Source organism: Perca fluviatilis, chromosome 5 (assembly GCF_010015445.1).
Source record: "Perca fluviatilis chromosome 5, GENO_Pfluv_1.0, whole genome shotgun sequence".
NCBI classification, from domain to species: domain Eukaryota; kingdom Metazoa; phylum Chordata; class Actinopteri; order Perciformes; family Percidae; genus Perca; species Perca fluviatilis.
Window position 1 is genome coordinate 35,078,183 of NC_053116.1, and position 26,135 is coordinate 35,104,317.

The following is a 26,135-nucleotide window of genomic DNA, read 5'->3' on the forward strand; positions in this document are numbered from 1 at the left end:
CTGGGGGGCCATAGGCAGGCTGGGGGAACTCATATTAATGTTAAAAAACCTCATGAAGTGACATTTTGATGCCATGGGACCTTTAAACGTATTTATGAATAATTAACCAGTTTCTTAACCAGTTACGAATGCTAAATGGGAGGTTATAATTGTTCATGAATACATTAATAGACACTTAAAATGTCCTCAACGCTGCTTCCAACTGTATTACTCTGTAGTAAACCATGTTTTAAGGGTTTGTAGACTGCTTACACATGCTAAATGCGAGGGTTAAAGTAAAGCGTTGGTGATTAACCCTTGTGTTGTCTTCCCGTCGACCATGCAACTTTTGGTTTTTCTGGGTCGAAATTTATAATACAAAACTTTGTTTTCAACGTTTTGGTCATCTTTTTCAACACTTGTTGCTTTCCCCACCGTTTGTCACTTTTTACATTGTTTTTGTAACCTTTTGACTTTTTTTTTTTTTTACCTTTTCTGACTTTTTTAAAGCTTTTTTCAACGTTCTTTTTTCTCTCCAAATGCTATAAACTTGAATAAATCATCCAAATTCAATGAAAGCAGTGAACTGATCATTTATTTTACTTTTAAAGAGCGTTGCAGGGAACCATCAATGTTCTTTTTTTTTTTATTTCTTTTTTGACAATTTGGTTGAAAGAAACTCAAATTTCTCATATAGAAACTTAGAAAATGGGTCCCGGGGACAACAGGAGGGTTAAGGAATCAATAAGGTTAGAAGTTACACAACCTGAAAATAAAAAGTGGGCGACAACAACGACAAACAAATTGACTACATACTGTAAAATCATGTATAAATAAACTACCCATTACTGGTAAGAGCTTTAACATTTGACCATGAAAACAATCTCAGTTCACTAATGTTGTCTCTGCTTCTTCTTGAAAAAGGAAGATAGAAAAATGTCCAGTGTTGTCAAGAGAACACAACAAACACGACGACGACAACAAAAGGCAGTCTGAATGCTGTGCTACTGTGTTGTAAAATAACAATAGCCTAGAACATTTACGAGGAAAGACGCATTGCCCGCGATTGATAACTGCCTCTGAATTATCTCGTGCCATTCGTGGCCGATATTAAGACCACGGTGGGCGTCTCTCTCTGTCTCGCTCCATTCCGCTCAGTCAAGTCCGTCTCCTCGTCGTTGATGTCGTTTGCGAATGCCGCCGTTGCTCAGACAGACGTCACACCAGTTTCTTGGCCTCGAAGAAGCTTTTGAGGTGCTTCATCTGCCATACGCCGGTGACGATGAGGATGAGCGTCTGAGCGATGGACCACCAGAGAACACGCTGGTTGGTGCTCTCGCTCGTCATGCGAAACCGCTCCTCGCGATACTGTTAAAAGAGACACGACGCACATTGGAGTCACTAGAGCGGTCTAATGGCATTAACAGAAACTGGACCAAATCAACGTCATCGCACACATTACTTGGGTGTACTTTTTTTTTTTTTTTTTTACTGACCCTCTGATAGTTTTGCTCCTTCTGGATCTGTTCGACTTGGTCCAGCAGCTGTCGGACTCGCAGCTGCAGCTCGGTGAGTTTGTCCTTAGCTGCAATTTCGGGGTAGTTGTTGGTGTGTTCTCCCACCTGAATATCCAGATGCACTCTCTGCAACATTAGGGAGACGGCATTTGAAATCTACGTGCTTTTACGTGCATTTAAGGTCCCATGTCACGCTCATTTTCAGGTCCATACTTGTATTTTGGGTTTCTACTAGAACATGTTTACATGACTTAAAAGTGCACTGTATTGTGTTATACATATTTTTTTGTGCACGTTATAGGTTTAGAAAGTGAAAAAGCCCAAAGGGACTTACCATCTCCAACAGAAAACACTGTTCACAAACTGCTCCAAACAGCTCTGTTGTAGTCCAGCCTTTACTTCTGTGATGAACGTGCGTCACTTTGTAACGCACGTTATAATGCTCGCCTAGCTGCTAGCGTGGCACGCCCTCATACTCTGCTTCTGACTGGCTAGTAGTCCTTAGCTACTGCGCATGTGCGAATCCCAACAAAGATGGAACAAAGTGAGATGCCTCACTCTGTAGATAAAACAGAGAGCTCAACACACTGGGTGATAAGAGGAGCTGCTTCAGTGTGCAGTACAACAAAAATATGGTGTTTTTTGAAAATTAAACCATTTAAACCTCTAAATACAATTATGAACCTGAAAATGAGCATAATATGAGCCCTTATTATTATTTAATGTTCAGAAAACACATTATTTTCACACATACTGTCTAAATATACATGCATTTGGATTTCTACCTATATATAGTATAGTTGGGACATCACAACCATACCAAAGTCCTGATGGCTCGTTTAAAGGCACAGTTTCTGAATACTGGCTGTGTGCATTTATCTGTAGATTGAGCATTTTGATACTTTCACATAATTAATATAGCACCTCCACCTGCTTTTATAATTAAAAAAAGACATGGTATCTCGCTTTTTATAATATTGGACCTTGAAAAGAAATGATAATTGTCTTATAGCGGTGTGTGTTTCATTATAAAAAGGCAGAACCTGTCTTGAATTAGACAAAAGAAACTACGTCAATATGATCAAACTAAGTCAAGTCTGGCTTAAGATCACATCGATTCACAATAATAAAAAAACAGACTTGTAAAGACAAAAACGGTGTGATGTTCACTGCCACAGAGCAACATAAAGGAAGGAAAAACCAGAGCCATAAACAAAGCAGAAGAGTTGTAGGCCTTCACGCTTGAATGCACCCCGTGTCAAAATGTGATCAAACTGAGTCATGTTCACAGTGCAGCAGTAGAGTGTCAGGTTGCTTGTAAAACTGTCTGAGGTGAAGCAAAGCGATTAGGATCAGGTTAGTCTGGAGCAGTGTTTCTCCAATGGGGGTACGTGTACCCCTAGGGGTACTGTGGAGGACTGCAGGGGGTACGTGACAGTTTTTGCAAAATGTGCTTCAGTTACAAGGCTGTAGTTCTTTTTTCAAAGTTTTTGTAACTTGTTTTTTTCGCTTATTTGAATTTTGTCACTGTTGTCGCCCTAGTGTTGCCTTCCTTCTTTTTTTACTGTTTTTATTACTATTTTCGACCTATTCTTGCCTTGCTTCCTTCTACCGTCTTTTTTCAAGGTTTTGTCAGGGGGGTTTTGTCGCCTTTTTTCATTAGCATTTAAATGTTTTCCAGGTACAAGGCTGTTGTTTAGTAAATCTATCGCTGACATCAATGTATTGTTCCTCTTTATATATTTTTTTTCTACCAAAAATTATTTGCGCTGGTTAGGGGGTAAATGGCTTAAAAAAAAAAAAAATACTGAGAACGTTGTTGAAAAAGGCTTGAGAGCCACTGGTCTGGAGGGTTTAATTCAATGAGAACAATGAGGCCTGGTTGATGTCAGGTTACACAAAAAACACGCAAGTCATTTTGTCAAGGTCCCAGTGTGAATCAAGGCTGTAACAGTTTTGAATTTTCAATTCATTTATTTTTTTTTGCCTTTTGGATTTCATTTTAGTTCAATCTTAGTTCGTTTTCAGAATGTGTTTGCTAATTAGTTTCAGAAAAGGTTTAGTTTTAGTTTTTATGTATTTAGTTTTACAGTAGCTTGTTCTTGTTAGGGCCAGGTATAATGTCTCAGAAGTATGTAGATACATACATACAGCATATACACGGTTGGAGAATGGCCATGATGTTTCATGTTTGCGCTACTTTAATGTGCATGAGCATGCCAAGTCTGTTTAGTTTCTGTGGATCAATGTCACAAGAGTTGGCGGAAATTATGCGGTCTCCTTTTTTTTTCCAGTAATAATACATTAAAACGTGCACTATGAGTTCCTGCATGGTTTCAGCACAATGTAATTTTTGTCTAAAATCGTAGGCATCTCTCCTTGAGCCGCTAGCTGCCTGCCCCCTGAACACACTGTGAAAAAGCCCGGTCTCGGGAGACAACACAGTGGTTGTAAACACCAATCAAACACTAGGGGCACAGGCTGTGCACCAAAATACAACGAACCACGTTCCAGCCAATCACCTACTAGATGTTTAGGGGAGGGTAGTGTTTGTTTGACGTTTTACGACCCCTGTGTTGGGGTTTGAGACAAAAATGAAATTGCGCTGAAACCATGCAGGAACTCATAGTGCACCTTTAAAGTAGGGATGCACCGAATATTCGGCCACCAAAAATTTTCGGCCGAAAATGGCCCAAGAGGGCATTTTCGGTTTTCGGCCAAAATACTTTTATCACCGAAACAATACGGCCGAAATGTTGTGATGACGCAAACATAAACCGCGACCTGCACGTGTGTCAGTACCCGATCCATCTGCAAAGCGTCTCCTAAGCAAAGAGGTTGAGACAACAACAACAACAATAGGTAAGCTATTCTGTTCTTAGGCTACTATATACTGTATGTGACTATCAGATTGTAGCCATATTTCTGCTAGATATTTTTTTAATTAAACTTTAATATTAATTTATACAATTGCAATGTCTTGATTTTAGTAAAGTTAGTACACAGTCATAGCCATAAATGCAATGTTACTAGTAATTGGCTTAATTTCTTTCTGTGTTTTGGTTTTGGTTTTCGGTCTTGGCTTCCTCTTTTTTCGGTTTCGGCCAAGAATTTTCATTTCAGTGCATCACTACTTTAAAGCTAAAAAAACTAAAACTGAAATAATTTAGGCTCATTTTTATTAGTTTTTTTTAACCATGGAAATATAGTTTCAGTTTAGTTTTTCTTGAAGGTTTTAGTTTTTATTTCATTTCAGTTCACTAAAAACATTTTTTACCGCTTATTTTAGTTTACTATAATAACCCTGGTGTGAATACATTGAACGTTTCTGTGAAACATTTTTAAATGGAAAAGAACTGGTCAGTCGGTAAACAATCAAAGCAGTGACTACGTTCGTACCAGTTTTCCTCCTGAAAACAGAGCCATCTTGGTGGAGTTAGAGTGCAAACAGATCTGATGTTCTCCAGGCGTGTGGGAGGTGAAGGTGAACCGTCCGTCTGACCCATATTGACGAGAGAGGATAATCTGGGAGAGACAAGACAAAATCTTTAGATTGTATTTCTATGTATGTGGGTGTGTTTTATAATACCACCTCCTCTGTCCTTACCTTTGTATCTGGATCCTTGATCTCCACATGCATCCCAAGGCCAGGAGTGGCTGCAAGGAATGAATTGGAGTGCTTGTCCCACAGCTGAGTCCTGTATTTTCCTGTCAGACAGGAAAAGCAACATACACATATGCCATAAGGAACTCCAGTAATCATTCATAGGAGAGTAAGGCTATGTTTAGACTGAAACGATCTGAAGAGAAAACGCAAAAGTGGCGTTGCGTTTTCACTTTTTATTCCGCATTTAGACGAGAGTTTTGGGGGGAAATCTGCGTGCATATGGGGACGCAAAAGTGTGTGAAATTTGATGTAGTATGCACGCCAGGCGGCTAGGTGGCACTGCCACGCAACACCACCAAGGCAGCGCGCCTGCGTAGAACCTTCCTTCTACTTCTCTCCCTAGTAGCGCGAAACCAAAACATGTCGAAGCCAACAACAAAAGCTTGTCTGGAAAGACGAGGAGGTGGAGTTGCATGTTTGTCTGATGATGACCAGCATAGTCAACCATGATAAGCCACAGCACCCACGGGAGCACTACCAATACCCTGAGCCTCGCAGCCCTTCAGCGGCTGCTTGAGAGCGAGAGGCAGTGGGCAGAGGAGGCTGAAGCAGACCCTCCTCTGCCCACTGGCCTCTCTCTCTCTCTCTCCCTCTCCCTCCCTCCCTCCCTTCCTCCTCCTCCTCCTCCTCCTCCTCCTCCTCCTCCTCCTCCTCCTCCCTCCCTCCCTCGGCAACGTTCGAGCCTACTCTGGCTCAAATGAACAGCCTACATGTGGTCATCGAACTATAACAACCATTATCCACATTGTCAAAATCATTTAAATATTGAGCCATTACATTGAAAATCTTTCAGATAACTGGAGCCTACTCTGTAACAACAGTCTACCTGGACGCCTTTTTCTCCTCTCTCTCCACACTGCTGTCTTCAGACTTTCGTGTTTTTACCCTTTCGACGGTAACGCAACGGTGGAGCGTTTTTAAGATTTCCACTCTGTAGGGCGGTTTAATTTTTTGGAGAAAAACGCCGTCGCCGTATAAACGAAAGGTGCATCCGATAAAATATTTTTCACCCGCGAGCGTCATCGTGTAAACAGGGCCCAATTCAATCAAAAGTTTGGACACGCTTTCCCAAATAAGAAAGCGTGTCCAAACTTTTGACTGGTACTGTACATAACAAAAGGGAATTATGGGGGTATTAAACAAAATGTAACCTAGCGTGCCAGAAAAATAAAAACACATAAAATATGAAAAGTAAAACAAAGGCAAAGATAAATAAACAAAAAGCAATGGCTGAAAATAATAGCCTAACTGTGAGAATATCAAATGCAGTTCAAGGTTCAAAGTATCATAATTCATGATTTTCAAATCACTAAATATAAAATGATATAAAATATATTTAAATGACCATGATATACCTTGTTTGTTTTACAAAAGGCTTCACACAGTAGTTCAACTAATGTTTTTAAATGTTTAAATCTACAATGTTCATAGATTACATTCTTATCTAACAAACTATAACTCTGAGAAAGTGCATATATGTATGTTTAATACATGTCTAATATCTTGCTAATTCATGTCTGTTGGGTTGTTCTTTCACATAAGAAAGACTATAGAAGTGTGAAGAAAATTGGCTACATCATATTATTCCAAGGGGCATCCATGAGGCAGTCCCTATATTTTCTATGTAGGCTGAAAAACAATTAAGAGCCTCTGCTCTTCCAGGGTGCCCTTCCAGTGGATGAGTTTGCCTTTAAATCTGAGATCTTTAACAGGGGGTCCTCAGAGTCACTGCAGGGGGGGCCACCAAATTATTTATATTTGTTTTAAACTAAAATGTCTTAACATGAATCCAACCTATTATTATAAGCAAATATAAATCAGTCTATTTGTGAAAAAACACATTGATGATAGGCTTAGTCACCCACAGATACAGTTATTCCTAAAGATCTAACATTACTGTGCCACATTTAACAATAAAACATGATTTATAAAATCATGCCAACCGTTTTTTTTTTATTTAATTTTAATGGTTTTGTATTCTTTGCAGTAAAAATGTATATATGTAAAGTCTTTAGGCCACCCACAAGTTATTGAAGGCCCAGGTTAATATGCAACTTAATTTTATACAATATATGCAGTAGAGGGTCCCTGATCCGTCTCCCTCTCAGTTCAGGGGTCCTTGGCTTAAAAAACGTTGAAGACCCCTGCTTTAAATGGTTAAGTAGTTAATAGTTCCTGTATGTCTTTATTACATAGGTGTAGTAGTTATACTTCAAATCTGAGTCACATGCTAAAACTATTTTTTTTGTACATTTTATTTAAACTTTAAATGTTAAAAAACATCACTTTTTTTAAGTAGTAGTAAAAATATACAGAAATATGAAGAATAAGCATAAAAACAAACGAATAGAAAAAAAATTAAATAAACAAAGATTAGAAAATAAATTGATTGAAAACATTAAGTAGCAAGCACAATATTAAAGTTTCAATAGCATTTTGTTTCTTCATGAAGTAATTTTCATAATACATAGCACCACTTCTTTCTTTAACACATTAAGTTTGGAACTGTTTGACCAAAATTGTATCCTCTACACACACACACAGGTGCTCTTTTGTAACGTTAGCGCCCCGCCCCTCAGACAGACAGAGGTAACGTTAACTGTTAGCTATCGCTCGCTAACAATACTAACATTAACTTTGAAGCTAACCAGCAGCAACAAAAGCTTACAACAAAACGTCAATGTTTGCGCTTAAATACAATTAATTAGACGTTTCTTCACACCGCCAAGCATTGTTTGTCGTTACTACTGCCATATTCATTGCAGCATATTTACTGGGGACAGCTGTTCGCTTTTGCTAGCTAGCTAGCTACGTCAAGCTAACGACCCCACAACAATGACTTACCAATAACCATGGTCTCGTCTGGAATTTCTTCAATGAAGCATTTTTTCTCCGTCTCTCCTATGTGGAAATAGAGCGCGTAACTTGGATGAATCCAAGCTAGTATTAAAACAACTCCAGCAGCAGGAATAAAGAGCATCATGTAGCTTCTTTCACTTTGCGCACATCAGCAAAGCTCTGATGCTGCAGCCAGATGACGTCATCCCCCACTGCGGAAGAAGGAAGGGGATTTCCTGCGACGCGGGACTGTTTTTCCCTGAGTTTAGCCTGTCAGGCAGCACTAACTTCCCTACAGCTCTCTTAATACATCCATGTACCCTACACAAGAGAAAAATGTATGTGAAAGACAACAGCATGCATAGTTTTAAGACAAGGTCGCAGTTTTAGGCTACTATTAGAAAAGTGTACGATGCAGAAATCCATTAATTATCCATAAATATAAATGTATTAATACACAGCCCACATAGTGGTGTTTTTTTCTGAGAGTACTAGCTAACACAAACAGCAAAAAACAAAACTACAGGACATAATTGAAGATACATCTTTGCTATTTTGTTTTATTTAATTATGTTTACATTGTGATGTATCACTTACCAAATATTGTTTTACAATTTCTACTTAGAAAAAAGGTTGTTTCCAGCCTGAGAGGAAGTGGTGCCTGAGAAGCTGAGCTCAGGGTGAGAAAAGCCCAGCTATATTTCCTTAACTAACAACACTCGACTCGGTTTTGACAGACAACCTCAAAACACGTATATTTTATTAATATTGCTAACGTTACAAAACTGCGCAAACTGGCGTTCGGAAGATAATACAGTTGCTGTAGGTCGATGTTTATGCCAGACAACAAGTGCCTCAGAAAACCCAGCTACTGGTTGCTAAATGATCCTAGCTAGCTCCAAAGCTACGTCGCTAGCTATCTAGCTAGCTAGCATCAGCTAGCGTTCTAACGTTGGCTAACGTTAAATAGATAACGTTACGCTTACTGACAGGTTGTATGTGACCGACAGCTTGGTCGCCTGTTATTCCGGACACCAACACTGAAAAAGAAGAGAGGGTAAGAGGACTTTCGCACCTGTAACGTTAACGTTATTACATACGTTAGCAGTTTAACGTTACTGAACACAGATATTACCCTGTCTTAGAGCGGGGAAGAAGAAAGCAACCGGTAACGTAACGTGCTTTTCGTCATATCAGCAGTTCAAATTGACGACAGGTAGTTTTATTTCTGCTTATTATGTATGTCAAACAAATGTATAAAACAAGCTAACGTTATGTGTTTTAGTCGAGCTCTCTGTCTCATGGTATTGGGAATGACGTAATGTTTTCGTCCTGTTCACAGATACCTGTATCTAGGCTATAAGGCACAAATAACAGTACTGACACTTCACCATTGAGTCTTTAAACAAAAGCCTAGCAGGCCAGGCGGCCTCTTCATCAGACGTAAAATGGACCAGGATGACGAGGAATTAAACTGAAAGAGAAAGTTAACAGGCCGCCTAACGGGATGAGGCGTGGTATGCCATGTGTCAGAATAGGTGGTGAAGATGAATGCGGGTCTTCTGTATCGGAGTCTGTTTCCGTCCCGTTAGATGTATGCTTGTTAGGGCTTATGTAAGGCCACGGTCAGACGTAGCAGAGACAACTGATTAGGTTTATGGTAAGTTAGCTCGGGGTCAGGACCGGTTGAGCATCGCAGAAAACGACTGTTTGGTTTAGGAGGTTAGGTTCAAGTTAAGGGAAATGCATCCACGGGACACAATACGGGAATTGTTGTTTGTGCAGTGATGTTCCGCATTAATTATGGCCTAAGGAGGTGTGTATGTGTAGATATTAATCTAATAATAATAATCTGCATGTTTATTTTTTCTATAGGGATGGTGCAGCCTCAGCCTGATGGCCCAATGCAGTGGGACATGTCAGGAGAAGAGAGTGGCGGGACCCTCAGGGTCCCACCAGAGCTGGCTGCAAATGAAGTGGTGACCAGGTTGCTGGGTGACAACCAGCAACTTAGAGGTAGGATGTATTCCCTTAATTAAAAGATAATTTTAAAGAAATAAAGACATTTTTACTCCACTAAAAGTATGGCATATATTTGCATTTGATGCTCGAGCTGGGCATTGTTGCTTGAATGAAATGGAACATTTTAACAGAAAGCTGGTACAGAATATGGTAAAAATATTGGAATGTTAATTGGTGATTTCTAAGGAAATTTTTAGGGATTTTTAGTAATACTGTCAATACAAAAGTAGAGCTTTTCATTACAGTAAAGCAGCCTTTAAATGGTAAATGGACTCCAATTTTATAGTGCTTTTATCCAAAACGCTATACAATTTACTCATTCACACATACACTCCCATCCATTGCAGCGAGCTACCATGTAAGGCTGCCCATTGGCAGCAATTGGGGTTCAGTGCCTTTCTCAATGATGCTTCGATATGTTGACACAATACCAACCTGCTCTAACTTTGTAAGAGTCTGCTCACTGTCTTTAAATGTCCAACCTGCAACCAGAAACCTGGGTGTAATATTTGACAGTGAAAAACGTGTTACAAAATTCTTTCAATTAGGGCTGCAACTAACCATTATTTTCAGTGTTGATTAATCTGTCGATTAATTTGTCGATTAATCGATTAGTTGTTTGGTCTGTAAATTGTCAGAAAATGATGAAAAATGTCCATCAGTCCCAAAGCCCAAGATGACGTCCTCAGATGTCTTGTTTTGTCCACAACTCAAATATATTCAGTTTACTGTCACAGAGGAGAGAAGAAACTAGAACAATATTCACATTTAACAAGCTGGAATCAGAGAATTTTCAAAGTAGTTGGCGATTAATTTAATAATTGACAAGTAATGGATTAATCTTTGCAGCTTTACTTTCAATCTTTTTTTTTTTATCAATTGAAGAGCATTTTAAAAAATCTGGTCTTTTCTCCTGATCTCAGGAGGGGGTCATACATAATGTTTTATTTCATCTCGGTTAGATTATGGTAATTCTTTGTATTCACGGTTGAGCCAAAAAAACTATCTTGCGTCTTCAGCTAGTTCAAAATGCAGCTGGTCGGATTTGAACAAATACTAAAAGACAAGGCCATATCAGTCCTGTTTTAGGCTCTCCGCTGGTTACCAATACGTTTTTAGATTTTATTTCATAATTTTACTGATTACCTTTTAAGATCTGAGGGTTGGAGAATCAGTTCCGCAGTGCTGTGGAGATAGGTCTGACAATGCAAGACTACAGAATCAGTGATAATTTTAAAATTACTTGTCAAAAGTTACTGTTGAAATAGTTTCTCTGTATGATCTATCAATCTCCTACCTCTCCTTTTACCTTCTGTCCTCCAGAGGCCTTGCGGCGGAGCAACCTAGCCTTACGTCAGCGCTGTGAGGAGATGGAGGGATGGCAGCAGAAGACAAGAGGGGACCGAGAATTTCTCAGCTGTCGTTTCCAGGAGGCCAGGGCCCTGGTGGAGAGGCTGGCGCAGGAAAACCACTCCTTACAGGGCTTGGTAAACGGACCAGCCTCCTCCTCAAACCACTGCTGCAGCTCCAGCCAGACTGAAGACCTGCAGGGCCGCCCAGCGAAGAACAGACCCCTGGACGGACCACAGGTTAGCTAGTTGAGAGTCACACATCTGCTTCCTCATATTCACACACATTTGAACACATCAGAATCAGAATCAAAATACTTTATTGATCCCCTCAGTGAAATTGTTAAGTTGCAGTTCCTCTCAGTCAAATTTAAGGTCAAATAGAGTAAGAAAAGAGAGAGTAACATAAAGTAACATAGCTACAGTAAGAAATAAAACCTTAAGTAGAAGTAAGTGAGATTAGGTTAAAAAGTACAATTAGGTTAAAAAGATTTTTTCTAAAACAGTGGATTGTACAAATTCTATTGTAGTGCAGTGTCAACATAAATACAGTACAAACATAAGTACAGTGTTAATATAACATGAGATAAGATAAGATAAAACTTTGTCTGTTCACACACAAATGTTTCTTGCATCGTCTGCTCCTACAATCAACAGAGAGTCCCACTATTACATAGCTTCCAGTGTTATATTTTATAATCTTGTGTTGATGTGAATGCAGAGAAGGTTTCACCTCTTTTTCACCGGTTAGTTTTTTTTTTCCTGTATATATTTATTTCTGTGCTCATATTCCATTTACATGCTGAGTCCTATTGCTACAGTAATATTTACTGTAATTTTGCCACATTAAGAAGCACTTACGTAATGTCTGGCAAGTACAAATGTAGCTCACAAGCCTGTAATATTTTAAAATGTACACATAACCTGACGCGGTCTAGTTGGTCAGTCAGGACAGAAGACAAACATTTCTCTCATTTAAGGTGGTTTATTATAGTTGGAATAATAAAACAAAAAGATTACATCAGGGGTCTTCAATGTTTTTTAAGCCAAGGACCCCTTAACTGAAAGAAAGATGGAGCAGGGACCCCCTACTACATATATTTCATAAAATAAAGTTGCATATTAACTACAATAATGTGCAGGGCAGCCTAAATCCTTTATACATACCTTTTTTTGCATATAATAAGCTATTCTGATTAATAATTGTTGGTATGATTTTCTAAATCATGTTTTAATGTTAAACATACATGTGGCACACATCTGTGGATGGCCTTAGTGACTACCTTGGCTATCGGCCAGTAAGCAGTGGGGATTTATATTTGCTAATAATATGTTGGATTCATGTTAAGACTTTTACAACTTTTTGAAAAAACTTTAAAAAATTAACAATAATTTTGAGGCCCCCCTGCATTGACTCTGAGGACCCCTAGGGGTCCCGGACCCCCTGTTGAAGATCCCTGGATTACATGACGCACACATCGATGTGGACCACCCTACTTCACCCTGGGACTCCGTAGAATGGCCCTGACTCCCTAAATCAGACAGTTAATATACTGTTCTACTCGGCCATAGTCTTCTCCCATTGGTTGGCTGGAGCCAGGTCCTTTTGGCCCCCTTGGTGGCGCTCAGGCGTGTCCACGCCTCTTAGCACTCTCCTGGTCCAATGGTTCTTCAGTCGCTCCCATAGGGAGGAGCATAAGTTATGCAACTCTTACATGACTTCTCACACTCCATAACAGTTGTTTCACAACCCATGTCTCTCATCCTGTTTCTAGGTATTTTGTATTTTTCCACTGTCCCATACTCATGTAACCTGTCAGTACCAGCTCATCATGTGTTAACAGTAAGGGTAATGATCTAATCAAGCTTACACACATACTGCCAAAGAGCACCATTGATTATCTACTCAAGCATACTCGCACACATTTGACATGAGCACAGTTACACTTTTTCCTTACCTACACCCACATTTCCTAAAAACATGTAACTTCTTAGTAATGTCATTATCATATTAAGGCACTTTAGGAGGTTAACTTTAATTATTTCTTCACAAACCTATGCACAGAAATTAGTGAAACGGCCAATGGCCACCAGGACCGTGAGATCTTTTCCATTCTCCTCCAATCCACTATCTTTATGTGCCTGGAGCAGCTTGGTAGTCTGGGAACAAGCTCACGTTTCATTTGCTCTGGGAGATACATCTGCCCCCAGCCCCAGCCCGTTCAGACAGATTTTCTTCAAACACCTGTGAATGCATGTAACTGACAATATACTGTACATTGGCATTTGACTTCATTCATATTTTATGATGCATTTCATGTATTACTGACTTTGTCTTCACACATACACAGCAAAATTATTTTGTTGGTTTGTAATTAATGAGATCTATATTAATGCAATTACTGTAGAGAGAACAAGAATGGAGGGGAAAGAGAAGGGGAAAAAACTACTGCATATCTTCTTTTTTATCTTCTTTTCAGTTGGCAAACAACCAAACATAGATTGCTTAATTGTTTGTTCTGTCCCCGCCTGCCCTCTGTGATCACCTGTTTTTTGTAACTCACAATATACTAGTTGTTCTGTTTTTCGGTTTCTAGGGAGCAAGTATAAAATAGTGATTTGATTGAGGCTCATAAACAGCATATTAACCAGCAGTCATTCCCAAAGCTGCTGCAATGGTGATCAAATCATGATTTATAAAAAATAACCATGAATACAGGTAAATGACAGCAGAGGAGCAGTGGCATCGGCTATATTGACATTTAAAATGAGCCATCACAGAGAGGGTTGGCGACACAAGGTTGCCATTAAGTTTTCAGCCACAAATCATTCCATCTAAATGAGGAAACGTCTATTTAGTATGCTTGTAAAACATGTGGGCAAAACAACTTGAAAGCGCATTAGAATTGCGTCTGCTGAAGAATTGATGTTCTGCTTTTTAAATGTTTCCTGTGGATAATGGAACCACTTGTTTCAGACACTAGATCAGCGGGAGAAGAAGATAGTCGAAGAGTCGGATCAACACACACAGACCACGCCACCTCGCAGCCTGGTAAGATGTATGACACTCTGGATCCCGGGAGTGTTTTTTTAATTTTTTATTTTCAGTTCTGGTGTATTTGTTTATTTTTGTTATTTAACCGGTATGTCTGTGTGTCTAGGATGATGCAAGTGTGCGTAGCTCCTTGAGTAGCGCCCTCCCCTCTCCCTCCACCTCACTTTCAGAGGTATGGGGGGAGATAATGGGCAGGGAAAATGGCAAGGTGAGCATGCTCACTACATCCCGCTTACCGCCAATCAGACCCCTACCCTTACACTTACCCTGTGGCCGTCCCACCTCTAGTTAAATGCTTCCCCCCCACCTTAACTTTAATTGCATTCAGGCAGAGGTTAGAAATCCTGACTTTCTACTCGGAAAAATAACATGGGATGGCCTGCGACGTCAGAACTGTAAATACACAAACCTGGCACTAATCACTATGCAGCATTAAAAGAATAAAGTTTAAATAATAAACCAGCACCAGCTATGTTATGGGCAACTGTGCTTTACATTAGGCAATATAAATCTTGAGGTCATCCATGTTTTTTTTTCTCATATTTCTGAGCAGGAGCATGGACTGAGTAGTAGTTGGACACCGTCTTACTTTGAATGGAGCACAGCATTAACACACAGCTCTAATCCACCAATGTATCCCTTTTTTTTTTTTTTTTAATCACTCTCTCTCCTTTTGTAAACCTCTGTTTGCGTTCTCTCACGTCTTTGTATATTTCTACTTTTTGCTTGGTGTTAGTCCTCTAGCCCAGGGTGAACAGGGTCTCTCTCTATCCAATCCCCTCCTCTCTTCACATCCCTCCCTGCATCCATTCATCCCTGGTTCTTTCACTTTTGTGTCTCCCTCCGCAGCCCGTGGAAGGTGCCAACGAGTTCCTCCAGTTGCTCAAGAGCCACAAAGAGAAACTGGAGGAAGGGATGAGAGAGCTGAGGATGAAGAATGACGAGCTTGAGAGGGAGAGGGAAGAGGGAGAGAAAGACCGAGAGCGAATGCGGCGCTGCATTGACCAGCTACGAGCCAAACTGGCCCAGGCGCAGGTAACCTGTAACCTGTGCATTGATGTAGTACTGCAGATGAGCAGGATAGACATTACAACAGAAAAACCTGTGGTTAATAAAGGGGAATTTCTGAATTTTAGGTCAAGAAAAAGCTTGAGGTGGCTCATGCAAGAACATTTTCTCTTACTTTTTATGTGAGCTTTACTCTTAAGAGTGTTTCAAGTCAGATTCAACAAACCCTTTCAAAGGAAAATTCTGGTATTTTTCAACCTGGGTCTGGTCACCTATATTGTAGGAATTCAGGAAACACGACTCAAGCGATGAATATTGGGGCAAGCATTGTAAACCATTTTAACACTCGTCTTCGAGTCCAAACAAAGTAAACACAAGTGGGTTTCCGCCTGGATTAGCTGTTGCTCACTGCGTGGGGATCCACTTCTCAGGCAAAGTTCTGGCTAACCAAGCTAGCTGTCTGTTTCGATTTAAAGTGGTACTTCAGTTAATTTTGTATATATTCACGAGTTAGTAGCATCAAAGCAGCAGAGGACGAGATAGTCTGGACCACTTGTGAATTTTGTGAGCGTCAGAGAGAAAATTCTAAATGCGAGAAAATGAATATTCAATTACATTTTATTTATAGTATCAAATACATAACAAGAGTTATCTCAATACACTTTACAGATATAGTAGGTCTAGACCACCCTCTATAATTTACAAAGACCCAACAATTCCAGTAATTCCCCCAAGACCAAGTATTTATTGCGACAGTGGCGAGGAGAAACTTCGGACAGACCCGGGCTCTTGGTAGGCGGTGTCTGACGCTGCCGGTTGGGGGTGTGATGAACAGTGGCAATAACAGTCACAATAAAGATAATAGAACTATGACTAGAAATAGTAGTAAATAAATAAAATAAAACTAAATAGTAGGACCACGGCGACAGCTGCAACCATAGTTTCGGAGCCACCCTAATCCAAGGAAAACTGCTGGCGAAAAAAACATAAGGACTCCGGGGAATAAGCTCCCCAGAGCTAAGTTAGTAACAAGCATTTCTGGGACACGGATGCACACAGATGGAAAGAGAGAGGAAAGAGGAGCTCAGTGTGTCAAAAGAAGTCCCCCTGCAGTCTAAAACTAACAGCATAATTAAGAGCTGGTGCAAGGCAAACCTGAGCCAGTCTAATATGACAAGGTTTTTTAATTCACACATGCAAGTGCAACTTAAAAACAAATGTGTTTGTCTAAGTGGTTCTTGCATGAGGCCCTACTATTATTATTATTATTTGTGTATGCAGCACTTTTCAAGACAAAGTTACAAAGTACTTTACATGGTTGAACCAGGCTTAAAACATTTCAGGACTAGAATGATGCATATAAAATCAGACAATTACAAATGAGACAATTACAGTATGTACCCAATGATAATATAAGATAAATACAGTGGTAATCCACGACACAATTAAATTTAAGCTTTACACAATTAAGCTTACCTTAAGGGTAGCTTGTTACATGTTGAGATGTTAAGAATGCCTTAAAGACTTGTATAAATGTTTTTACAGGCAAGCAATGTTACTGAGGAGGTCGTTCAACATCGCTCTGAGGCACAGCACTCTTCTGACTGGTAGGACATTTTCCCTCCTAGTACAAAATACTTCAATGCACTGTTTGAAACTAATGGCACTAAAATGGCTTTCTGTGTTTTAACTAGTTGTCATTAGCAGCTTTTGGACTGAGTGGTGTTGAATTAATCTTAAAGGACAAATCCAATCGCAAAATGAAGTAGTAAGACATTTGTACCGAGTCGACAGTTCTCTGGGATATCTCTGGGATATCTTGGGAAAACAGTCACGACCGGTCGAACGACAAACGGTACAGTGAACGGTACAGTCTTTATAAACCAACTTTTTAATAACCTGTCTGTACACTTACAAGTTCTCAATGCTTCGGTTTACATGTAGGCACCCTCATTATGCTACCGTGGAAGTGTGATGCTATTTTGAGCCTTGTTAGTGGTATAGAAATAGTGATTTTATTTTTTTACTTTACACTCTGCCCCGACAACTAGCGTTAATAGCTAATTAGCAGTTTGTGCTAAAACTGGTCACATTCGATGAAAGCATAGCATAGCATGAAAACATATCCCAGAGAACGGTCGACTCGGTACATGTGTTATTAACCCCTAGGTTCATTTTGCGCCGGATTTGTCCTTTAACTATACTGTTTATCTGCAGACAATTCTGCTCTCTGGCATAAAGACACCAGCATGCTTTTTTAATTTCCGCTTAATAAAAAGGCTCAATTTCTGAGATGTCTTCCCCCTCCTTCCTCTCTTTCTGTTCCCTTTTCCAGCTCTAGCCTGGCTAAACTCACAGAGCAGCTTCAGGCCACACAGGGCAGGTGAGCCCACAGCTCTGTGTGGCTTTCTCTTTCTCACTGTGTGCATGGCTCCTTTCTACAGTTCTGTCTTCCTGTTACTGGTGCCACCTGCCTGTCTCTATATTTTTGTGCTCAGATTGTTTCATCTATATTTTATTTATTTTTTTATCCATTGTTTATGTGCAAATAAGGCATCATTTTTTGATTTTCTTTGTCTGTCATATGTTGTATTATATAAATCATTACAAGAATATGTGATAGAATTTAAATTTTATACTGGCAGTTCCTGTCTTTATGTATTAAAGTGTTGAAAGTTGCCTTTTGTTAGCTTACCCTTTAAAAGCATACAAGCCAACCCAATTGGACAGAACACTTTTTAAATGTAGTGTAGAGTGGAATGATTTAAGACCAATATTGCAATTCTGAATTAGATTATAATTATTTTCTATAAATTTAATCGAGGGCTTGTATGTGTGGTCTACATTGTATTAAACAAGGCATGACTGTACCAAGCATAATCCTAAAAAGGGTTTCTTTTTTTTTTATAGAAAAGTCAACTTGCCTAGTTTTAGGTAGAATAACTGATAATTTTAGCCCACATTAAGATATTATATTAGTACTTTACTTGGCATTACTAAACCTTATTTAAATATGATCTGATATTAAAACGTTCTGCACTGTGTAGCTGCTTAAGCTAATGTTAAGGTTAGCATCACAGACTTACAGAGCGAGACTTGCAATACCTCTGTACTTTTTATATATATGTGACTTTTTACTATTATCGTAGTGTGATATTGCTTATTTGACTTTATTAAATGATCTGAATACTTCTTCCACCACTGTACAGAATTAACAGTGATTAGTAACAGCTGAGCGAGTTATTCAAATCAACAGACGGTGGCTTAAACTGTCACTTAATTCATCTTGTAAAGACATTGTTTTTATGTAAGTTATAATTTAACAAAGATGTGACTCTTGCTAAAACTCTTTAAAATTGCAATTTTGATATAAGAATTATCAATCGTTCAGTCCTATTTCATATATTGTAATAACACATATGTGTTTATATTGGAAATTAGGTATCGTGAGTTGGAGGAGAAGCTTGATTACTTGCAGAAGAGTTCAGCTCAGCGGGACAGAACTGAAGCTCTGCTCAAACAGAAGGACAAGGACTGTGCGCAGGTATCAACCGCTTTGATTTTTAAAAATGTTCAAATCTTCTAACTACTGAAGTAACAGATGGTGGCACTGAAGCAAGCAGCCCTAAAATATCAACCGTAACGGCCAGTACCTGAAAGATTTCTTTTATTTTTTACAGCTGGCCAAGGACTGCGAGGCTCTGAAAGCTCAAGCAACTTCCCTTTTAGGAGAACTGAATGAGAGACAGAGCTGCCTGGATAAAAGCGAGCATGAACGCAAAATGTTGGAAGAAAAGTAAGCTGTCACGTCAGCATGAATACATGTAGTAGGGATGATCCTTTGATGGAAAGAGCCTGATTCGACTGCCAGTCTCAAAGTCGAATCTTTCAGTCAGAGTTTTTTTGTGATTGTTGCAGGCAAAAATTCTTGATTATGTGGCACGTTTTCTTAAAAAATGCGATGGAATATGCGGGATATTTATGCAATTTTATGTGCTCTTGTGTGAAGTAAATGCAACATTTTTCAACTTTCTACTAAGATATATGTGACTTTTTTGCAACGAAAATGCGGGGGATTATGAAATCATGCAAGCCCTGCATATTTTGCGCGGAAATCGGCAATTTATGCGGCGAAAGTGCGGCGTATTTGAAAAAATTTTGCCCCCGCATAAATATGTGGACTTTGGCTGATTATGCATTGAATTATGCGATCGCATAATCGCGTTTTTCTGGAGGGACTGATCTTTGCAGCGCCGTAAAGCCCAGTTCAGAGTAGACCAAAGATTCTGACCGAGACGAGTGTGTTTCTGCAGTTTACGCCAATGAGATGAGACAGTGTATCATCTTCATAGCACAATGACTCTCTGTACTTCTGTCCAAACTTCTGACTTTCAGGCTTTTTCATAGCTGGATATCATTTGCTGCATCTCAGTGTGAATGTTGATAGCATTAGTGATAGAGAGATGCTTGCTACAGCTGCATTTCTGGTGATGAGACAGCGAAAACATTTAATTTCTCTGATTAACTGCTGTGTTTAACGACGCTCGCTCCCTTCAGTCACTCTAGGTCGCTCGGACCATATACTATGCTTGCGGGCGCTGCAACTTTTCCCTGCAACGCTCCAAATCGGTTTTGTCTCACTGCGAATCTTTGAAGCTTTTAATAACAGTGTTTCCTTTAGGATTTTTTTTTTTGCAGTGGGGGCAGGTCTGTCCGAACAATCTACACTTAGAACAGACCCACCGCAGTGAGGTTTTTGGTGGAGCTGTTCGTTTAATAGTCGACTCTGAAGAAAGCGAACGTTTTGACAATAAACTACATCAACACAACAGTATGTGAAGTTAAACTGGACGGGCCCAGTAACCTCTCAATAGTTCTACTTGTTGTTAAATTGCAATGGGAGCGGCAACCAATGCGGGGTGCATTATGTCAGCAGGATAATTTAAAAGGCAACTGCGACTACATTTTTTGTACGGCCCTATTTCTGATACCGTGGTGGCAGAAATTTTGCCATGGTGGGCTGCAACTACAAAATCAACATAGAGGAAACACTGAATAAACCTTTTCAAAGTGGGTGAATAAATCCAACCGCCCCATGACAGACTTAAGTTTCACTTTCCATGATCCGTGACCGACCATCGCCCCCACCCACACGATTCGACGATTAGTCGACATTAGGCAAGACTTGACAATTCTGATGGGACACCTCTAACCAACAGTATGTAGAGACTTTTCATCTGTAGGTGTGCATGTGTGCTGATGTGTTTGTCCCTACTCTACGTGTGTGTAGGCTGTGCAATAAGATGAAGGCCCTGCAGGTGGCAGAGCGGGAGCTGGAGCAGCAGAGGAAACAGCACCATGTGGCCATGGACAAGCTGCTGCTGCAGACCCAGAGCCTGGAGCAGGCCCTGAAGACAGAGAGACATGTCGTCACAGAGGAGAAGTGGGTTCAACATGCTATGATATTTAGAAAGATTTATTCGAGAGATTGAAAGATTTCTTTCACATGCATTACAAAAGTGAGGTAACCCTGTCACATTGTACTAAACATTCAGTGAACATAATAGAAACAAAATAGAAACTCCTGTTAAGTACCAAGATTGACCATCATGTATGCTGAAGTCCCAAAAAAATATAATTTTTTTTATCTTGTACAAACAAGACTTTAACTTGTTCACAAAAAAACACATTTTAATTGAAATTTAATTTCATTATCTCATCTTCTGCTCACAAGATTAAAATAAAGTTTTTGGGACTACAGTTTGTCTGTAACAGTGCAATACAGTTTCCTTCTACATTTGTGACGTTAACTGCTTCACTGTGGTAATCAATGCTACTGGGTTTCGGTCAAAATTCTTCAATACTGTGACCAGCACGACATCTGAGATTCGATACAATACTAAATGGAAAAATGTTGTTTCCCTTTTTTCCTCTCAGGAAAAAACTGACACAATTGCAGCATGCCTACACGTGTCTATTTAGAGACTATGATTCTAAACTGAAGAGTGAGGTAAAAACACATTTAAACATTTATTTACCATCATAAGTTTTGCTCTCTTACTTATGGATTCAGGCCTAGCATTGATCTGTGTGTGTGTTTGTCTTCCAGGGAGGGGATCTGTGCAGCCGACTAGAGGACGCAGAGAGAGCGCTGGCCCTGAAGCAGGATCTGATTGATAAACTGAAGGAGGAGGTGGAGCAACAAAAAGGCTCCCTGGAGACTGTTCCGGTCCTCACTGCACAGGTACAGTCACACAGCTGTTGAGCCTATCTGCACACAAATCACTTTGTTCATTTCAATTGTTACGTTCAGTTCAGTTTAAATATATGTAGTCCCTGACTTTGTAGTTTGTTCATTTTTTCAAGCTAAGTATTGCATCACTATTCACACACCAGTATGCAATCACATCACTGTTCATAACTCTGTGCAGTTAGGGCAGTGCGTATTTTGCTGGCTGCACTCCGGCTCAGTCGCGGCTCTGTCGCAGTGTCCACTGGAAACGCTTCAGAAGCAAATGTCTGTTCTTCAGCAGCGACATTTATAACGCTGTTATAACGCAAAATAGGTTTAATGGGCGCTCTCTCTCTCTCTCTCTCTCTCTCTCTCTCTCTCTCTCTCTCTCTCTCTCTCTCTCTCACACTAACTACAAATGTGAAGGAAAAAAAAAAAATTCTGTGTGAAGACCAAGTCAAAAACAAAATAAAACCATCATAAACTTTCTTTTTTTCATTTTATGTCAATTTCCATACAAGGCATTCATATATATTCACATGTAAATTTCCGGTTTCAGAGACAACCTGGCAACCTTTTAAATGTCACTTCAATTAAATCAATATAAGTAGTAGTAGTAGTAGTAGTAGTAGTAGTAGTAGTAGTAGTAGTAGTAGTAGGCTAACAGTTATCAACTGAGCAGTGCCTCAATTTAATATCAGGAACGCGTGCCCATAGCAGGCGGAGACGTAACAGGTTCTTTTCAGCTTTAGGATTCAGTGTCATGTAGTAATGCCCTACCCTAGTAGGGTATCTACCAATCCTGAAATCACACTAGTCCTGAACCTTTTGGGCTCCCAAAACAGTGTAATTGTGAACATCATGGAAGTAAAGGTATAGCCTGGTCCTACCAGACTCTGGTACACTAGCCTGGTCCTACCAGACTCTGGTACATTAGCCTGGTCCTACCAGACTCTGGTACACTAGCCTGGTCCTACCAGACTCTGGTACATTAGCCTGGTCCTACCCGACTCTGGTCCATTAGCCTGGTCCTATCAGACTCTGGTACACTAACCTGGTCCTACCAGACTCTGGTACACTAGCCTGGTCCTACCAGACTCTGGTCCATTAGCCTGGTCCTACCAGACTCTGGTCCATTAGCCTGGTCCTATCAGACTCTGGTACACTAGCCTGGTCCTATCAGACTCTGGTACACTAACCTGGTCCTATCAGACTCTGGTACACTAGCCTGGTCCTACCAGACTCTGGTCCATTAGCCTGGTCCTACCAGACTCTGGTCCATTAGCCTGGTCCTACCAGACTCTGGTCCATTAGCCTGGTCCTACCAGACTCTGGTCCATTAGCCTGGTCCTACCAGACTCTGGTACATTAGCCTGGTCCTACCAGACTCTGGTACATTTCATTTAATTTGTTCAGAGAGTCTGGCCTCTCTCCATTGACAAGTGTAAACTTCCTTGAAGGCGGGCACTCTGTTGAAGTTTAAAACTATTGGATCTGCCCAGAGCCACTCTGGATCTGCCATAACCAATCGCTAACGTTTGGTCGTGACGTCGGCTAAGCATCACTAGCGCTAACCTTAGCCAACTCCTTCACCACTGACGGAGTGGGCTGGAAAATCTAACTTTTCCCAAACCCTGTGGGGAGGAGGGCCACGACATCATGGCCACCCACACAACTCAGCAAAGACTTGCTTGAATCTTGCTTGGGCTTTAACTTCTGGATATTCGGCAGCGTTGCCACAACGAACCGAATGGCTTCGCTCGCATCTTTCTCCGCCGCCATTACGGAACTACAACTCAAACTAGCGCACGGCCTCAGCGTCATCGTTCTCAGCCGCTCCCTCTGTTCGCTGATTGGACCGGTAAAGATTTGGCCGGAGAAAACCCAAGAATATACCGCAAAACCCAGACATACGTAGGAGGGCGGAGCCAGGCTAGTAAATTTAGCCCATCCTATGAGTCACTTGTCAGCTACGCACAAATCAGCCTGTATTAGCCACACCCACATTTGAGCATGTTTGTATAATCCAGGTACATGTAAATGAAACAAAATAGCAGTTGTTGAATAACGTTGTATCTCCCTCCCTCTCTCACTGTCTTTGTTTTTGCTCAGGCTGAGATCTACAAGGCAGATTTCCTAGCGGAGCGAGAAGCGCGAGAGAAGCTGAACCAGAAGAAGGAGGAGCTGCAGGATCAGCTGACTCAGGCCCTGACTGAGATTGACATGCTCAAACAGGAAGCCACATCTCGGTAAAATAATAATAAAAAAAAAGTTATATCTGAAAGGGGGGTAAAGCACACAACGCAGACGTGGACACAGTCGATAGCTTAGTTGAGCTAGGCTATTTCAAGGGAACTTCAAATCTCTGTTCATGTCATTTCTGATCCAGGGTTACATAGTCCTTGTGTGCTAAGCTCCCTTCCCTCTAATCAGATGCTGCCTCAGCATCTCGAGTTGACTTTACACTTAGTTTACAGCTTTGCAGCTGCTGTCATCAAAGGCAGGGCTGTTGGCACATTGTCAACACTGACCCTTCATTTCTGAAGTCAGAGGTGTATCTACCATTTTTCCTCCGCGTATTAAGAAATATTGATATTTCTAGACATCTTCTAAAGTGTGATTAAACACGAGAGTTTTCTTTGTCCTCTGTTTCAGCGCACGTATGGAGCAAATGAAGCTGAGACACCTGGAAGACTTTCCAACACGGGCCCCACACATTCCCCCTCCACAAGGTACGTTACAACCAACACACAAATGCACACAATCCCAAACATGTGCGCGTAGATGTAAAGTATTACTCATTTAAGTCTTTCATGCATGAATTGAAGTATGTCAGAAAACGTACATATTGTAATAATAGGTTATATAGTTAATAATAGTAATTGTAACAAAGGTTCTACTGTCACTACGGTAAAAACAAGGATCAGGACTTTTTCTCACTCGAGTCACAGGATATCTACTCCACTATCCCACAGACCTCTCTATGCTCTCAAGCTCTAATTAAAGAGTAACTTCGGTATTTTTCAACCTGGACCCTATTTTCCCATGTTTTTTTTTTTTTTGTGACTGATGAGAACAACAATCTTTGAAATTTGTCCAGTATTAAGCAAGACAGCTGCAGTCAGCAGCGGCGAAACAAGCTGCAATGTAACGTTTGTGGGCGATTGCGTACCTTTTTTAATTTACGTCCACTAAAAAAAAAAATGAGGTTTTGCCACTGACCTGCTCAGATTATTATTCTAAGTGTCTGACGACAATCTGGATCCCTACAGAGATAGACCTTTTTGTTAGATAGTAAGATCCTTTATGTTTAACAGGAAACAGCCTCAATATCGCCATCGCCAAACCCACCAGACTCCATTTAAATAAACTTTATTTAAATTACTTATTACTTACTTATATTACTTAAAACTTTAATTTTATCATCGTTGTGTCTTTCCACTTATCCAACAAAATAAATAAACCCTTATTTCACCTATTTACATGTGAAAATATGCTGGCTTGGTTACTTTAAGCTTTACCTATCATCGGTTTGATGCATAAACAAGAAAATGGCTTTAGCAGTGGGCTACTGTAATGATAATACTGACAAGATGGCTTTTTCTGGTAATAAGTTGTTTTAACATGCTTTCTTTCCCCGCTGCAGCTTTCAACACGGTGCCCCCCGCCCCCTCGTTCCGCAATCAGGGTTTGATACCAGTCGGTGATCAAGGGGCAGTCGGAGCCGAGGAGCTGCCAGATTTATGTTGTCCTAAGTGTCAGTACCAGGCTCCAGATATGGACACGCTGCAGATACATGTCATGGACTGTATACAGTAACATGGGCATAGTTCAGCACATACATACAGACATATATACAGCATATTTACGTTTTTGACGTAGCTTGTGTCCACTCCCAAAAAAAAAAAAAAAAAAAAAAAAAAAAAAAAAAAAAAAAACCGCGGGCAAAAAGGGTTAAAAAAAAAAAAAAAAAAAAAAAAAAAAAAAAAACGAAGATAATCAGCATGGTATGTTCTTAGAAGTGCTCAAAGAATTCAAATTCTGCTGTAGCTTTTCCATTCTGCAGCCCATCCTTTTCACGTCATTCTTTTTAAGAAAAAAAAATTCTGGCACCTTTTTTTTTTTTTTTTTTCTTCTTTTTTATTTCCCCTCTTCCCTTTCCCCATGCCTTCCCTATTAGATGCCACACCGATGCACATGATCTGATGCATAAGGTGGAAAAAAAGTCAGAGGGGTAACTTTTCCCCTTTAACGGAGAAAACACATGACGATGTGAATAACCTAGTGAGCTTTAAAAAACATAGAAATATTCAAATATGTTTTGGTCATAAATGTTGCTGTCTATATTACCTCAAACATGTATTATTATGTATTAGAGATGGATTTACTCTTATTGAAAAAAAGTAGCCATTCTCTGTGTTCTGTGCCTGTGTACACCATTGATTGCACCATCTCTGATGCTAGACAT

General features: G+C 40.1%; 2 protein-coding genes across 6 annotated transcripts; one reads left to right on the forward strand and one right to left on the reverse strand.

Annotated features, from left to right (window-relative positions):
* Positions 1-616: 616 nt before the first annotated feature.
* On the reverse strand, positions 617-8,265 carry tmed4 (transmembrane p24 trafficking protein 4). The gene is made up of 5 exons (XM_039800706.1): positions 8,008-8,265; positions 5,104-5,204; positions 4,896-5,021; positions 1,476-1,622; positions 617-1,347 (listed from the first exon to the last, which is right to left on the reverse strand). Exons 1-5 carry the CDS (start codon positions 8,144-8,146, stop codon positions 1,198-1,200), a joined length of 663 nt encoding a protein of 220 aa, XP_039656640.1. The 5' UTR covers positions 8,147-8,265; the 3' UTR covers positions 617-1,197.
* A 404-nt stretch (positions 8,266-8,669) lies between these two features.
* ikbkg (inhibitor of nuclear factor kappa B kinase regulatory subunit gamma) lies at positions 8,670-25,559 on the forward strand. Of its 5 annotated transcripts, none has more exons than XM_039800643.1 (16): positions 8,670-9,058; positions 9,877-10,017; positions 11,347-11,612; positions 14,350-14,424; positions 14,534-14,635; positions 15,277-15,462; positions 16,981-17,042; positions 17,771-17,818; positions 18,877-18,979; positions 19,116-19,231; positions 20,726-20,878; positions 21,373-21,445; positions 21,545-21,679; positions 23,780-23,916; positions 24,323-24,399; positions 25,314-25,559. In XM_039800643.1, the coding sequence occupies exons 2-16, from the start codon at positions 9,879-9,881 to the stop codon at positions 25,484-25,486; spliced, it is 1,845 nt and encodes a 614-aa protein (XP_039656577.1). In that variant the 5' UTR covers positions 8,670-9,058; positions 9,877-9,878; the 3' UTR covers positions 25,487-25,559. The 5 variants fall into 5 exon arrangements, with proteins under 5 accessions (XP_039656577.1, XP_039656582.1, XP_039656578.1 ...); XM_039800644.1 differs by lacking the exon at positions 8,670-9,058 and adding an exon at positions 9,083-9,217; XM_039800648.1 differs by lacking the exon at positions 14,534-14,635 and having other exon boundaries at positions 8,671-9,058.
* The last annotated feature ends 576 nt before the right edge of the window (positions 25,560-26,135 follow it).